The sequence below is a fragment of the Microtus oregoni genome, unplaced genomic scaffold (genome assembly GCF_018167655.1).
Source record: "Microtus oregoni isolate MIOR12 unplaced genomic scaffold, Mior012 000012F_ref0000307, whole genome shotgun sequence".
Classification (NCBI taxonomy): domain Eukaryota; kingdom Metazoa; phylum Chordata; class Mammalia; order Rodentia; family Cricetidae; genus Microtus; species Microtus oregoni.
In genome coordinates this window covers 14,328,322-14,340,793 of record NW_024543071.1, presented here as the reverse complement: position 1 = coordinate 14,340,793, position 12,472 = coordinate 14,328,322, and the positions used below count along the sequence as shown (strand labels likewise).

At 50.1% G+C, this 12,472-nt stretch overlaps 1 protein-coding gene across 5 annotated transcripts in view; it reads left to right on the top strand.

Moving 5' to 3' along the window:
• Wbp1l (WW domain binding protein 1 like) overlaps window positions 1-12,472 on the top strand; it is a 60,506-nt gene that overhangs the window by 13,236 nt on the left and 34,798 nt on the right. Inside the window, exon 1 of one of the 5 annotated variants that reach the window (XM_041660939.1) lies at window positions 11,297-11,446. The exons of 3 other annotated variants lie outside the window; for them this stretch is intronic. In XM_041660939.1, the coding sequence (XP_041516873.1) occupies window positions 11,420-11,446 (27 nt within the window). In that variant the 5' untranslated portion in view covers window positions 11,297-11,419. Of the gene's footprint in view, window positions 1-11,296; window positions 11,447-12,472 lie in introns of those variants that run through there. One more of the 5 variants, XM_041660942.1, reaches the window with a different exon arrangement.

Below are 12,472 nucleotides of genomic sequence, written 5' to 3'. Positions count from 1 at the left end.
GCTGAGCGCCTTGCCTCTCAGGTAGTGCCTGGCATGGAGCACGCAGCAGAAGCTGTTTCCCCCTAAGCAGGTCTAGTTTTGGTCATAGTGACCACCCAACCAGACCCACCCCTTCCCTTGACACAGATTCCTCCTTCACCCTCTGCTCACTGTGTGATGTGGACGGTTCACTCAGACTCTCCCCTCTATTGCTGCTGTGGAAAGGATTTCTCGAGATTCCTACTCGTCTGAGATTTCACCAATGGTCAGCAAGATGTGGGGACGTGAAGAGACCACCGCTAGCAGCTTCTCTCCTTGTTCAGCTCTCTAGACGCCTGGGTTGTACCTCCTGGTCCCTCGTGGCTAACTGTGCCTGCTGCCCTCATGGTACATGGCCACACTGCTGAGACAGATGGGACGGAAGGGCGCCAGAGCTAATGGTGCTGCTAGCGGGTGGTCGGAAAGGGATCCTAGGGGCCTCGTGCTTCTTTTTATTTTTATTTTATTTTAATTTTTTGAGACAGGGTTTCTTTGTAGCTTTGGGCTTATCCTGAAACTAGCTCTTGTAGATCAGGCTGGCCTTGAACTCACAGAGATCCACCCGCCTCTACCTCCCGAGTGCTGGGATTAAAGAAGACATGCGCCAGCACCGCCTGGCTTACTTTTTTTTTTTTTTTTTTTGGTTTTTCGAGACAGGGTTTCTCTGTGGCTTTGGAGCCTGTCCTGGAACTAGCTCTGTAGACCAGGCTGGTCTCGAACTCACAGAGATCCGCCTGCCTCTGCCTCCCGAGTGCTGGGATTAAAGGCGTGCGCCACCATCGCCCGGCTCTTACTTTTGTTTTTAAGATTTATTTATTTTATGTGTATAACTGTTTGCCTGTACCTATGTTTGTATGCCAGGTGTGTCTTGTGTCCACAGAAGCCAAAAGAGGGGTTAGATACCCATATAGTTGTGAGCCGCCATGTGGTTGCTGGAAATTGAACCCAGGTCCTTTGGAAGAACAGCCAGTGCTCTTAACCACTGAGCCATCTACAGCCCCATCTTTGTTATTATTGTTATTGCTATTTTTTATTATTATATTTGTGTGCGTATAGGAATGTGTGGGCACACACATGCCGTGGCATGCGTGCGGAGGTCAGAGGACAGTTTTCAGGAGTTGGCTCTGGATTCCAGCGGTTGAACTCAGGCTGTTAGGTCGCCTTGTGCGGCAAACACTGTTAACCTGCTGGGCAGTTTCACTGAGCCACAGTTCCTGATTTTGGCTGTGCTTAGGTTGATGCTCTCAGAGTGAGGACAGCCGGCACCTCTTGATGTGGTGGGTTTCTGGCGTTTTTCTTGTCTGCCTTCTTTCTCTTAGCAGCAAACTGAGCGGATCCTGTCGGCTCACCCTGCTTTCTCCTAGTGTGTTCATTCTTCAGAGAGCTCTGCTGGTGTTTGTGTCGCAGGCCACAGGCGGCAGGAGATGCTGGGTCTGTGCTTTGGTTCTTTTGAGACAGGGTTTCTCTGTGTAGCCCTGGCTGTCCTGGAACTCACTCTGCAAACCAGGCTGGCCTTGAACTCACAGAGATCCTCTTGACTCTGCCTCCAGTGCTGGGAGTAAAGGTGTGCACCACTACCACCGGGCCTGATATTATTCTCAGAGAGGCTAAAAAGTTTTCAGATTCTGTCAGCTCTTTTGGATCTCAGATGAGAGGGCGTGGTCGTCTTACCCAGATCTGCCTCATCAAGTTGAGAGCACTCAGATTGGCCTCCACTGCATCTCTAGGTTCACATTTTCTGTCTCCAGTCGCCTGTGATCTATAACAGGAATATTCCTTCCTCAACCGCAGGTGCCCTTGGCTGGGTCAGGATATCCTGCTTCATGGACAAAGCTTACTTGTGGCTCCCGCCATTGATTTGGACCACACCACCCCTCCACACTTCACCCAGAGCATCAGTAGCAACTTGCGTGCAGGCTCTTCGCATCAAAAATGTGAAGTTCAGGGCTGGAGAGATGTCTCAGTGGTTAAAAGCTCTTATTGCTCTAGGAGAGGACCTGGGTTCATGTTCCGGCAAGCATATGGTAGCTCACAGCTCTATGACTCGAGCTCCTTCTACTCACCTCCCCGAGCCCTTGGAATGGATATTGCGCACATATATACCTGTAGGCAAACATTGTACATGCCTAATAAATTAAAAAAAAAATTTAAATTTGAAGTTCACATTCCACTTAGTTTCTGATAGCCAGTAGCTGGGAAGGAAATACAACTTCCTTCTGACGCAGCCTCACAGGCTCCTTAACTCTGGACTGCTCATGGCCCAGAGAGGTTAGCCGGTCCAGGTTCATGTCAAAGCTTCCCTGACGTAGTCTAGTTTAAAGGCAGGTCTCTGGGACATCAGTCACTGGAGCCCCACTGGGAGACCTCTGTCCCTTCACTCAGCGATCCTGAGTCCAGATCTAGGTCACTGCACATTTTCAGACCTTTCTTGTCCCCTCTGGCTAGTGTGGACAAGTAACATCCTGTTCCTTTCTGCTGCTGACATGGGCGTGAAAGTAGCTTCTGCATTTTGACCCCTGTCTTCGTTGAGTTGACTCTCTGTGTTCTCTTGGCTTGCTTGAGTTCCTTGTAAGGAAGCACGGTGGCTGGGTGTGTTTCGTGGGGAGCTGTACCTTTCCTGCTGTTTCGAACACAGGGACCTTGGAAGAGTTTTCTCAAGAGTCTGGCCGTGAAGAGCTGTGTGTGTGTGTAAAGGTGACGAAGTTGGCACCTGCTAATCTGTTTCACTCTTTGAAATGGGAATGCATTTTCAGAGGCACTTTCTGGAGGCCAGAGAGACGCCCGTGGTCAGAGCACAGGCTGCTCTAGCAGAGGACTCAGGTTTGATTCCCAGCACGCACGTGGTGGCTCACAGCTGTCTGTAATTCCAGTTACAGGGAATCGGATGCTCTCTTCTGGACTCAGTGGGCACATATGTAAATGTAGTAAAAAAAAAAAAAAGACACTTTGAGCCCTCTCCCCTAAGCTTTGGGAAGAAAGCCTGGCTGACTGTTCCTGCCCTTTTCATAATCTGGACCCCTGCTGTTTTTTTTTTTTTTTTTTGGTTTTTCGAGACAGGGTTTCTCTGTGGCTTTGGAGCCTGTCCTGGAACTAGCTCTGTAGACCAGGCTGGTCTCGAACTCACAGAGATCCGCTTGCCTCTGCCTCCTGAGTGCTGGGATTAAAGGCGTGCGTGACCATTGCCCGGCTGCTGAAGGTATTTTTGAAGTGAATTGGAAATACAGGGTTAGGCTGGGTATCATGTGACATAAAGCTAAGCATCCTTTGCAAGAAGGTATGTGTAATAGATCATTTGTGTAAGATCCAGAAATTGAGGGAAGGCGCGGCTCCTTAAACTATGCTTCCAGTTTGACCCTATTTAATTTTACCATCCCTTATACTAAAAGGTCGCCTCCAGGTATTGCTAATCGTTACTGGATGAGGACCAAGTAGTTTCACCCTTTTTCCACATCATGGAAAATCGTGTGAGGAAGTTAGCTCATGTTCTGGTACTACCGTGAGAAAGGGAGTTTCGCCTCTGAGATGGTTTAAGTGCATGTAATTCCTCAGCTGAGAAATTGGAGATTTGTAGATAGTGAGGCGCAAGGCCACATGGTGGGGCAAGCCTGTAATCCTGTGAGGTGCAAGCCCATGCGGTGGTGCAAGTCCGTAATCCTGCAAGCCTGTAATCCTGCAAGGTGCAAGGCCATGCGGTGGTGCAAGCCTGTAATCCTGCAAGCCTGTAATCTTGCGAAGCGCAAGACCACACGGTGGCGCAAGCCCGTAATCCTGCAACCTGTAATCCTGCGAGGTGGTGGTGGGCAGAGGGAAATAAAGGTCGTCCTCTGTTAAGTGGCGAGTTTGAGGCCACTCTGGGCTACACAGGACTATGGGGAAAAAAACAAATAATAATAATAAACAGGTACATACACAGGGTTTTCCAGCCCCTTCATCAAATTTGCCAAACCCTGGCTCAGCTCAGTTTCTCTCTTGATCGGGCAGTGGTTTGTTAGATTCTTGTCGCCAGGAAAATGTTCCCAGCACTCACTCATTAGGATGGATTCTTCCATCCATCCTTTCTTCCTGTGTGTGGTGTGTATATGTGTGTGTGCCCGTGCACTTGTGTGTGTGTGCGTGTGGAGCTCACAGGTTGAGTTTGGGTGTCTTCGTCAGTTGCTCTCTCTCTCTGCCTTATTTTGTTGAGACACAGACTCTCACCAAACCTAGTTACATGAGACTTTATCAAAAACTAAAAAGAGCACATTTTTGCCCCCAAGTTGCTTAGACCTTAAAGGAGGAGATAAGCTGGAGGGGGGGGGGATCTAGAAGGGCAGTGTCTCAAGTGAGTGGAATACCATTAAGATGCTGTCTCCAGACGCTGGGATCTACCACCAGGGCTGCTTTAGGTTGAGCTGATGTGTAAGCCCTTGGGTTAGTTAGCATCATTGCGGCTGCGTGTTCACCAAGGAGGGTACAACATCATCACCTATTTACTTTTTATCTACCTACTTATCTATCTACCTACCTACATATCTACCTACCTACCTACATATCTATCTACGTACCTACATATCTACCTACATACCTATCTACCTACCTACATATCTATCTACCTACCTACCTACATATCTACCTACCTACATATCTACCTACCTACCTACATATCTACCTACCTACATATCTACCTACCTACATATCTACCTACCTACATATCTACCTACCTACATATCTACCTACCTACCTATCTACCTACCTACATATCTATCTATCTACCTACCTACCTACATATCTACCTACCTACCTACATATCTATTTATTTTTGTTTTTTCCGAGACAGGGTATCTCTGTGTAGCCTTGACTGACCTGGAATTCACTTTGTAAATGAGGCTGGCCTTGAACTCATAAAGATCCACCTGCTTCTGCTTCCCAAGTGCTGGGGTCAAAGGCGTGCACCACCACCGCCTGGTTATTTTTATCTTGCCCAAAGTTGACATAAAAATGAAAGAAGTAGGCTTTGGTGGAGCCTGGGATCCCCATCTGGGTGTGAACCTCACGGTCGATGTGACCTCGCGCCCCTTGTTTCTGTCACAGTCCTCCTATTATTGTCTCCTTCAGCGCTGGAGTCGGAGCCGACTGCCTCAGGCCTCACATACACTAGGCCAGCACTCTGGCCCTGTGTGGCATCCCTGGCCCTTTTATTCTAGTGTGGGTTAGGAGACATGAGAATTGTCTGCTGACAGCCTGCTGGTTTCCATTGCTTGCCTCTCCGGTTAGACTTGAACTGTTTACAAGGAAAAACACCCACGTTTTGGCACAAAACCAGACTTTTCTGTCCTTCATGGAGTTCAGGGTACAGCTCCTGGGAGAGTCTGTCCATTGTCAGTGATGCCTAGTATCAGTGTGAGCTTCCCAAGCTCTGGACCCAGTGTAGCGGATGCTCCTCCCTGGAGGGAATGCCTGTAGACAGATCTTTCCACTCCAGTAGGACTTTCTTGTTGGGTGGCAGAAGTGGAAACTGTTGCCAGTGAGTTTTGGCTCCTGCAACTTTGACTTCTCTTCTTCTTTTAAAACACTGAGATTAAAGCCAAACTGGTAGCCTGTGCCTGTAATCCCAGCATTAGGGGGAGGCTGAGGCAGTAGGATCACTGACGGGCATTCTGCGCTACATAGTGAATTCCAGGTGGCCTGGGCTACAAAGTGAGACCCTCCCTCAGCAAACCCTAATCAGCTGACAATCCACCCAGGCTCCTCTAACACGGACACCTAGGACAAAGCCAGCTCCTAGGCCATATCGAAGGAAATATAACCAAAGCAGTAGGACATAGGCCTCGGACCCCAAGTGGAATGAGAGCCCTGGAGCTCCTGTCATGCTTTCCACACAGGAAGAAGTACCGCTCAAGGGACTCCGGACATACCTGTGTGTCAGCCTCCAACCCCTGCCACGGTTTGATCTTCGCTGCTCTCTTTTTTCTGGCTTTGTTTTTATTTGAGACAGCTCAGCCTGGCCTAGACCTCACTGTATATGCCAGGCTGACCTCAGACTTGTGGTAATCCTCCTGCCTCTGCCTCCCTAGTACTGGGATCGCAAATGTGTACCCCCGTGCTTTGATTCTTCCCGCCTTTCATTCTTTTTCGGACATGTGTGCTCATTTTCCCACACAAACCTGACGTGTGATTTTGTAGTGACCTTTGTGCCTTTCTGTCCTTCAGTAGCCCTTAGGTTGATCTTTCTACCCAGCCCTTTTATTAATTATTCAGGGCCTGTGTTTGTCTCAGTGTGTGCTTGTCTTTGTCCCAAACCGGGTAACTAAACGTTCTGCTTGCTTTGGCAGCACACGCTAAAAGTACCAGTCCCCCAGGACTAGACTGACTTCATCACTTCCGTTCCTCTGGGTGGCTGGAGGCAACCCTGAACATGATATCACAAATGAGCCCAGTGACAATTGTAATTAATATCAAAATACTATTTCTCTGTATGTCCAAACCATTTGGGAGCTGCATAGGCCTGGGTGAAATGCCAGTTCCGTCTCCTGTGAGGTGTGCGTCCTTGAATGACTTACCTCATTTCACTCAGGCCTGGGTTTTTCTGTCTGGGACATGGGAACTCTCAATAGCCGCTGGAATCTTCCTTTTCTGCGTGTCATCTGATGAGGAACAAGTGATTACATATTGCGGCCAAGGACTGTTTCCCCGGCCATCTTCCCTGAAAAGCCCCAGAGGAGGAGAGCAGTCCCGGGCTCTTCAGGATGCTCTGTGGAAGGAACAGGCCAAGTGACTCAGAGCTCTGCGCACGGGTGTACTTTTCTTGCCTCAGCAGGCCTGATACGCGTCTGCCCTTGTCCAGCTCCCGGACACAGATAAGCCTGGATTCTTGGTTTCTAGCAGCTGAGCAATCTCTGCATTACTGCTTGGCAGCAGTCCGTGAATATTTGTCTGGGGTTGGGATCTGACCCGTGGCATTCCCCACAATAATGGCTTCAGGATCATTCTGTTGGTACATGGTTTTATCGCACAGAGATATCTCTCTTTTGCCCCCTTAACTTTTCTCGAGGCACGTATTTTAAGTATTCCAACTTTTCCATACCCATTTCAAAGTTTTAATTTTATGTTGAATTATATGTATGGGGAAGTGTGTATGAGTGTAGTCTCCTCAGAGGCACCAGATACCCCGAAGCTGGAGTTTCAGACAGTTGCTTACTGCTTGTTGTGGGTCCTCTGGGAGATCAGCCACTGCTCTTAACCACTGAGCCAACTCTCCAGCCCCCTGTGGTTTTCGATGGTCTTTGCTGCCCATGTTCCTGGAAATGAGTCTGCCTTGGGTCTGCAGAGCACCTGCCACCCTGGGAGCCTGGCAGGTGTCCTGTTCTGACAACACCATTCTTGCTCTACATTCCTTGACTGTAAAGTCGATACCCCCAGCCCTCAGCTCTCCTGTCTAACCTCAGTGGGTCACGTGACCCGGGAGCAGGGACAGTTCTGTAATGTGGAGACCAAGGCCCAGGAATGTCTCCAGCTTTGTCCCTGTATGGGCTCTGATATATCGAGAACAAACGAGACTCTTAGGAATCTCTCAGTCCTTTCCCCTGTAGTCCTCAGTTCACCACACGGGGTACCATGTCACCCACCGCCGTCAGCTCCAGTGTGATCTCCGAAGGGAATCAGCAGTACCACCAGGTGATCTGTGCACATAGCCACGTGGCAGCCACTGAGCCCCACATCTGCTGATTGGGGTCTCCCCTGCCCTGGTAACTCTGGTCTTCTGGTATCTTGGCTCTTGTGTCATAATGAACCCTTGCCAGCTGAATGCCACCTGCTCCGGCTTCTGCCACCGCAGAGAGGTAGTCAGTCATCGTGGCCTTGTGGAGTTAAGGTGCTGCTGAGGTAGAGTTTCAGCGTCCGGCTCGTGGTCAGGATTCAACAAATAACCGGCTCGAGTGAAAAGTTACAGATGTACAGGTTGCTTTGTAAACACTGTCAAAAGCCTTAGGTGGACGACATGAAAGAGTGAAAGCCAAGAATATATGTGTGCTGCAGTGTATTTTAAAACAGGACATTAACCAGAACCCAAAGGGTAGCGTTGGCAGTGCTGTCGTGGAGGGTTCTCTGGGGAGAGAGGGTAGAGTCAACAAAGGCTGCCCCAGACATGGCTCCGGGTGATGAGCAGTGGCTAACTTACAGCATTCTGACAACGTAATCCTGCTTAATTCTAGGTTAGTGTGACTTCCTTTTTTAAGTTGGTAAATTCGGCATTTAATTTAATTCTGCATTGACAGGAAGATGACGAAGATTACTTGAAGGAGGGCTTTATTTTTGGCTCCTGGAGTCTGAGCCTGGATCACTTGAGATGAATCTCCCAGCTCCACCTCCAGGCTGGCAGCAGTGGCCCCCTCGCTTCTTAAATCCCAAAGCTGACTGGGTTGTGGCAATGATACTTGTCACTAGGTTGCGGTGATATTTCCAGGGCCTGGCTTAAAGTGAGCTCACCTTCCTGAGACTGCCTGAATTAGCTAGCTCCCCTTTTCTGTCCTCACCCCCGGATCTCATTGCTTAGGGAAGCTTAGTCACCCGTGGGCTGAGGCAAGAAGTAGGTTAGTGTGAAGGATCGTCAGCACTTTCTTCAGAGCCTTTGCTGCTGGTCTCGCGATGACGCCGTGGCGTAAAATGCTGCCTGTGCTCAGAAACGTATAATCTTCCTGAAGATGAACCCAGACAGCCATTGATTAGAAGCCATGTCTGGAGTAGCGGCCACAGAGGGGTGGTTTGTGTGGAGGAAATTAGCCTGTGATACAACACTGATGTAGTTTTGACTTCTCGAGTCACCATTGATGGATTGGTTTAGAAATGCAGGGGTCAGGCGTAGCTCAATTGGTAGAGAGCTTGCCTAGCGTACACGAAGTCTTGGGTTCTGTCCCCACCACCATATTATCCAGGGGTGGTGGTACACTCTTCTCTTCTTTCTTTTCTTTCTCTCCTTCCTTCCATATATATATATATATAAGCATTGGTGTTTTGCCATGGGTGTCAGGTCCCCTGGAACCCGGAACAGAAATTATAGACAGTTGTGAGCTGCCATGTGGGCACTGGGAATTGAACATGGGTCCTCTGGAAGAGCAGTCAGTGCTCTTAACCACTGAGCCATCTCTCCAGCCCTGACTCTTTTAATCCTAGAACCAGGAAGATGGAGACAGGATGATCAGAGGTGAGTGAGTTTGTGGCCATATGGGCTCTATGAGACCCTGTCTCAAAAGTGGGGGTCGAGAGGCAAGGAAATGTGACCAGGAATGATGGCTCAAGCCTGTAATCACAGCACTTGGGAGGGAGAGGTTCAGAATATCCTTGACTCAATAGTGAGTTCAAAGCCAGCTTGGGTTACTTGATACCTGTCCCAATCCCTCATTCCCATCAAACAAAAAGAAATACAGAGTAATTCTGTAACCCATCAGAGAGCGGTGTGGGAGTTGTTTAATGGTCGTATTCCTGGCACTGAGGACAGTACCTGGCAGGTACACTGTGGGTAGTTAGTGGGTGTGGGATTGATAAACGGGGACATTCACACTGGCACCTTTCCTGAGAACCCTAGGTGCCCGTCTGTCTTGTTAGGTCAGTACAGGCTAGAGAGACTCGAGACATATTTCCGCAGTTGGCTTGCCAAAGTAAAATTGTGTCTCACATGTTTTCTGGCTCCCAGTGGTTGCCGGGAAACAGGAAATGAGGGGAAGGGGTTGAAAACTGTCTCACTGGTCTTTGTGGCGGCTGAGCCTTGCTGTCCAGTCTCATCTGTCTGGCAGTTTAGCCTGTGTGTGTGAGCACGGAGCAGACTGTGTGTCTTGAGAATACAGTATTTGCCCTAAAGTGGCTCTCTGGGCTCCAGACAGCCATGGAGGCCCCCACTCTGTACATCAGCTTTTTCTTCTTTTCTTATAGCAGTGAGGTTGGGGTTCTTTCGTGAGCCTCATGTAATGGCTCAGCCTGCTCGCCTTATTCATTTTCCTGTCTTTGTGTCCTTGACCGTCAGCTGTGTCCTGCAGCAAGCACACTGTGTCTGGCTGGAGTCTAATGAGTAGGTACATGCGTGGCCCACACTGTGCTTGGTGCTGTGTGTTGCTAATTTCTTGTCCTAGGTGGGAGTTCGAGATGGTAATTTGTGGACATCTTGGTTTATATGAGTCAACTAGTACATATCGCTGAGGGAAAATAATTGCAGAAGCTTCGACAAGAACTATGTGGACTCTTGAGTTGAGGGAAATACAATTGATCTGCAGTCTAGGCTACTAAAAATTGACTTTGAACTTCAAAGTTCCCTTTGAAAATTGTCATTTCTGAGCTGGGGTGTGGCATAGCATAGTGGGAGAGCCCTTATCTAGCGAGGCCCTGAGTTCTGTCTCAGATCACACCCAGTAGAGTCACTTCTGCAAGCCCACACCCGAATCTGGACCTTGTGCTAGCCATGGTTCTGGTGTAGGACTCAGGCCTGGGAAGCTCCCACGTGCTGCTTGCTGTTCAGGATGAGAATTGGCTTGCCGCACCAACCAGGAAAGGTCAGATCAGGTCTTTGTTTCCTGGGCAAAGCCGGCTGGTCTTCTCCGGAAAGGAAGCCCAGCAAATCTGAGGGAGCAAGCTTTTCTGAACCAAGAGTTGGTTTAAATATAGCTGATGTGTGTTACTGGCAGCTTGGAGGGTGTGGCGGGACTTGTTGTACCCTTTGTAGGACGAGTGAGGAAAGATATTGGCACCTGGATGTGCCCAGTTTGTTTATGAAATATAAACTCCCCTTATAGTGGGGGGCCCAAGGCAGCAGCCAGGGTTACTACCTAAGCGGGGAGAGATGCCCCTCGAGGGTGGGGACAGCTGTGAACCGCGAACTGCGAACCATGATGCTGTTTATTTAGCGCTACCACAGAAGATTGGGGCGGGGTGGAAAAGTTTCTGCAGAAGGACAGTAACCAGGCTTGAATTTCTTTCCCCGAGGAGAAACAACACCTTGGGACCCAGTCCTTATGCAGAGAAGTGCAGTTCTCTTGAGTTTCTCAGACTTGATTTATCTGCCAGCCGGGAGCCCGTCAGAGCAGGGGGAGCTAGCAGGCCCCCCTCTAGGTTGGTCTTGGCATCACAGGTTTACTGCACATCCTCGGCAGCTGTCTGAAGTTTCTCCGCTGTGCCTGATCTGATGTCATTTCCCCCTTGGCAGACGCCTGGGCTGTGCTGCGTCTGAGATGTGTCACGAGAAGGTGGGGGTGGGTCGGGGCCAGGCGGGGGTGGGGGGAGGTAGTGAGGAGAGCAGGCAGCCTGCTGGGTCCCAGGACTCTGTTTACTGTCTCTTTGCTCTGAGAGCACCGAACCACCACAGGCCATGCTCACTCCAAGACCTTAACTTTGGAGAGCCCTTTGTTGCTGAGGGTAGTGTGGACGATGCTGTTACAGGATGCCTTTCCTTTTGGGGCTTAGACAGGTAATCGACTGGTTCTACATGGATCATTGATCTGGCTGGGGACGGGAGGGGGGGTGGAGGTGGTGGGTGGGAGCTGTTATTGTCCTACTGTGTCTAGTAGGGGGCGTATTTAGAAAGGGTCTCAGTCCTGACAGGCAGCTTTTACACAGCCTTCTTGCTGGTTGCTCCCAGCCTCCAGAGCCGTCATATTCTTCACCCCAGTGTCCCCGGGGTGACCCTAGGGCTGTAGCCGTGAGCCGCGTGTACAGCTTGGTAAGGGAAACCGGTGAAGGGTGAGGGAAAGTGGGGCTCTTGCTCACCCCCCTTTCTTCCTTCTCCATTTTGATTTGGTGAGGTAGGAGAGACTTCTTCCCGGTCCACCGGTTCTGAAGGGACTGGGGGAGGGGTGTGCAGAGCCTCTGAGCCTCCCTTCATTGGGTGGCCCTGTGACTGAGGGATATCCTGGACACTTCAGGGGGTGGGGTGGAAACTGTTTGTTTTGGCCTTGCTGGCTGATTTACAAGGCAAACAGACTCCTGTGGCAGAGGCTTGATTACTTTGTGGGCCACTGTTTGAAGTGGGCGGGGTGGGGGGCACTCAGTTCCTGCTGGTGACCCAGTGTGGAATGAGAAAACAGTAGCAAGGGACCAGCTGCTGTCCCCAGCATAGATACTGCTCCAAGTATTTGTTCCAGGGCTCTGGAGAGCCGGACCCCCCCACCCCCTCCTTGGTCTGAGAGGCTTGTCTGTATCGGAATGTGTGACTGTACCCAGCCGCAGGGCACAGAGGGGACAGGCACACACACTGTCTACAGCTTGTCCCTGGGGAAGCGAGGCCACTGGTGAGCTCAGGCCCCAGGTCCAGAGGGAAGCCTTGAGGACAAGGTGAGTGGATCTTTAGGGTTGCCCGGAGTTCTTTAAAGGTGGGTGTGGACACAGGACGGGAGCAGCATGTCCAAACATCAAACGTGTAGTGGAGACCAGGGGCCTTGAACCAATGATTCTTTGCAGTGAGCACTCGCAGGTAGAGATGTATGGGCAAAGGAGT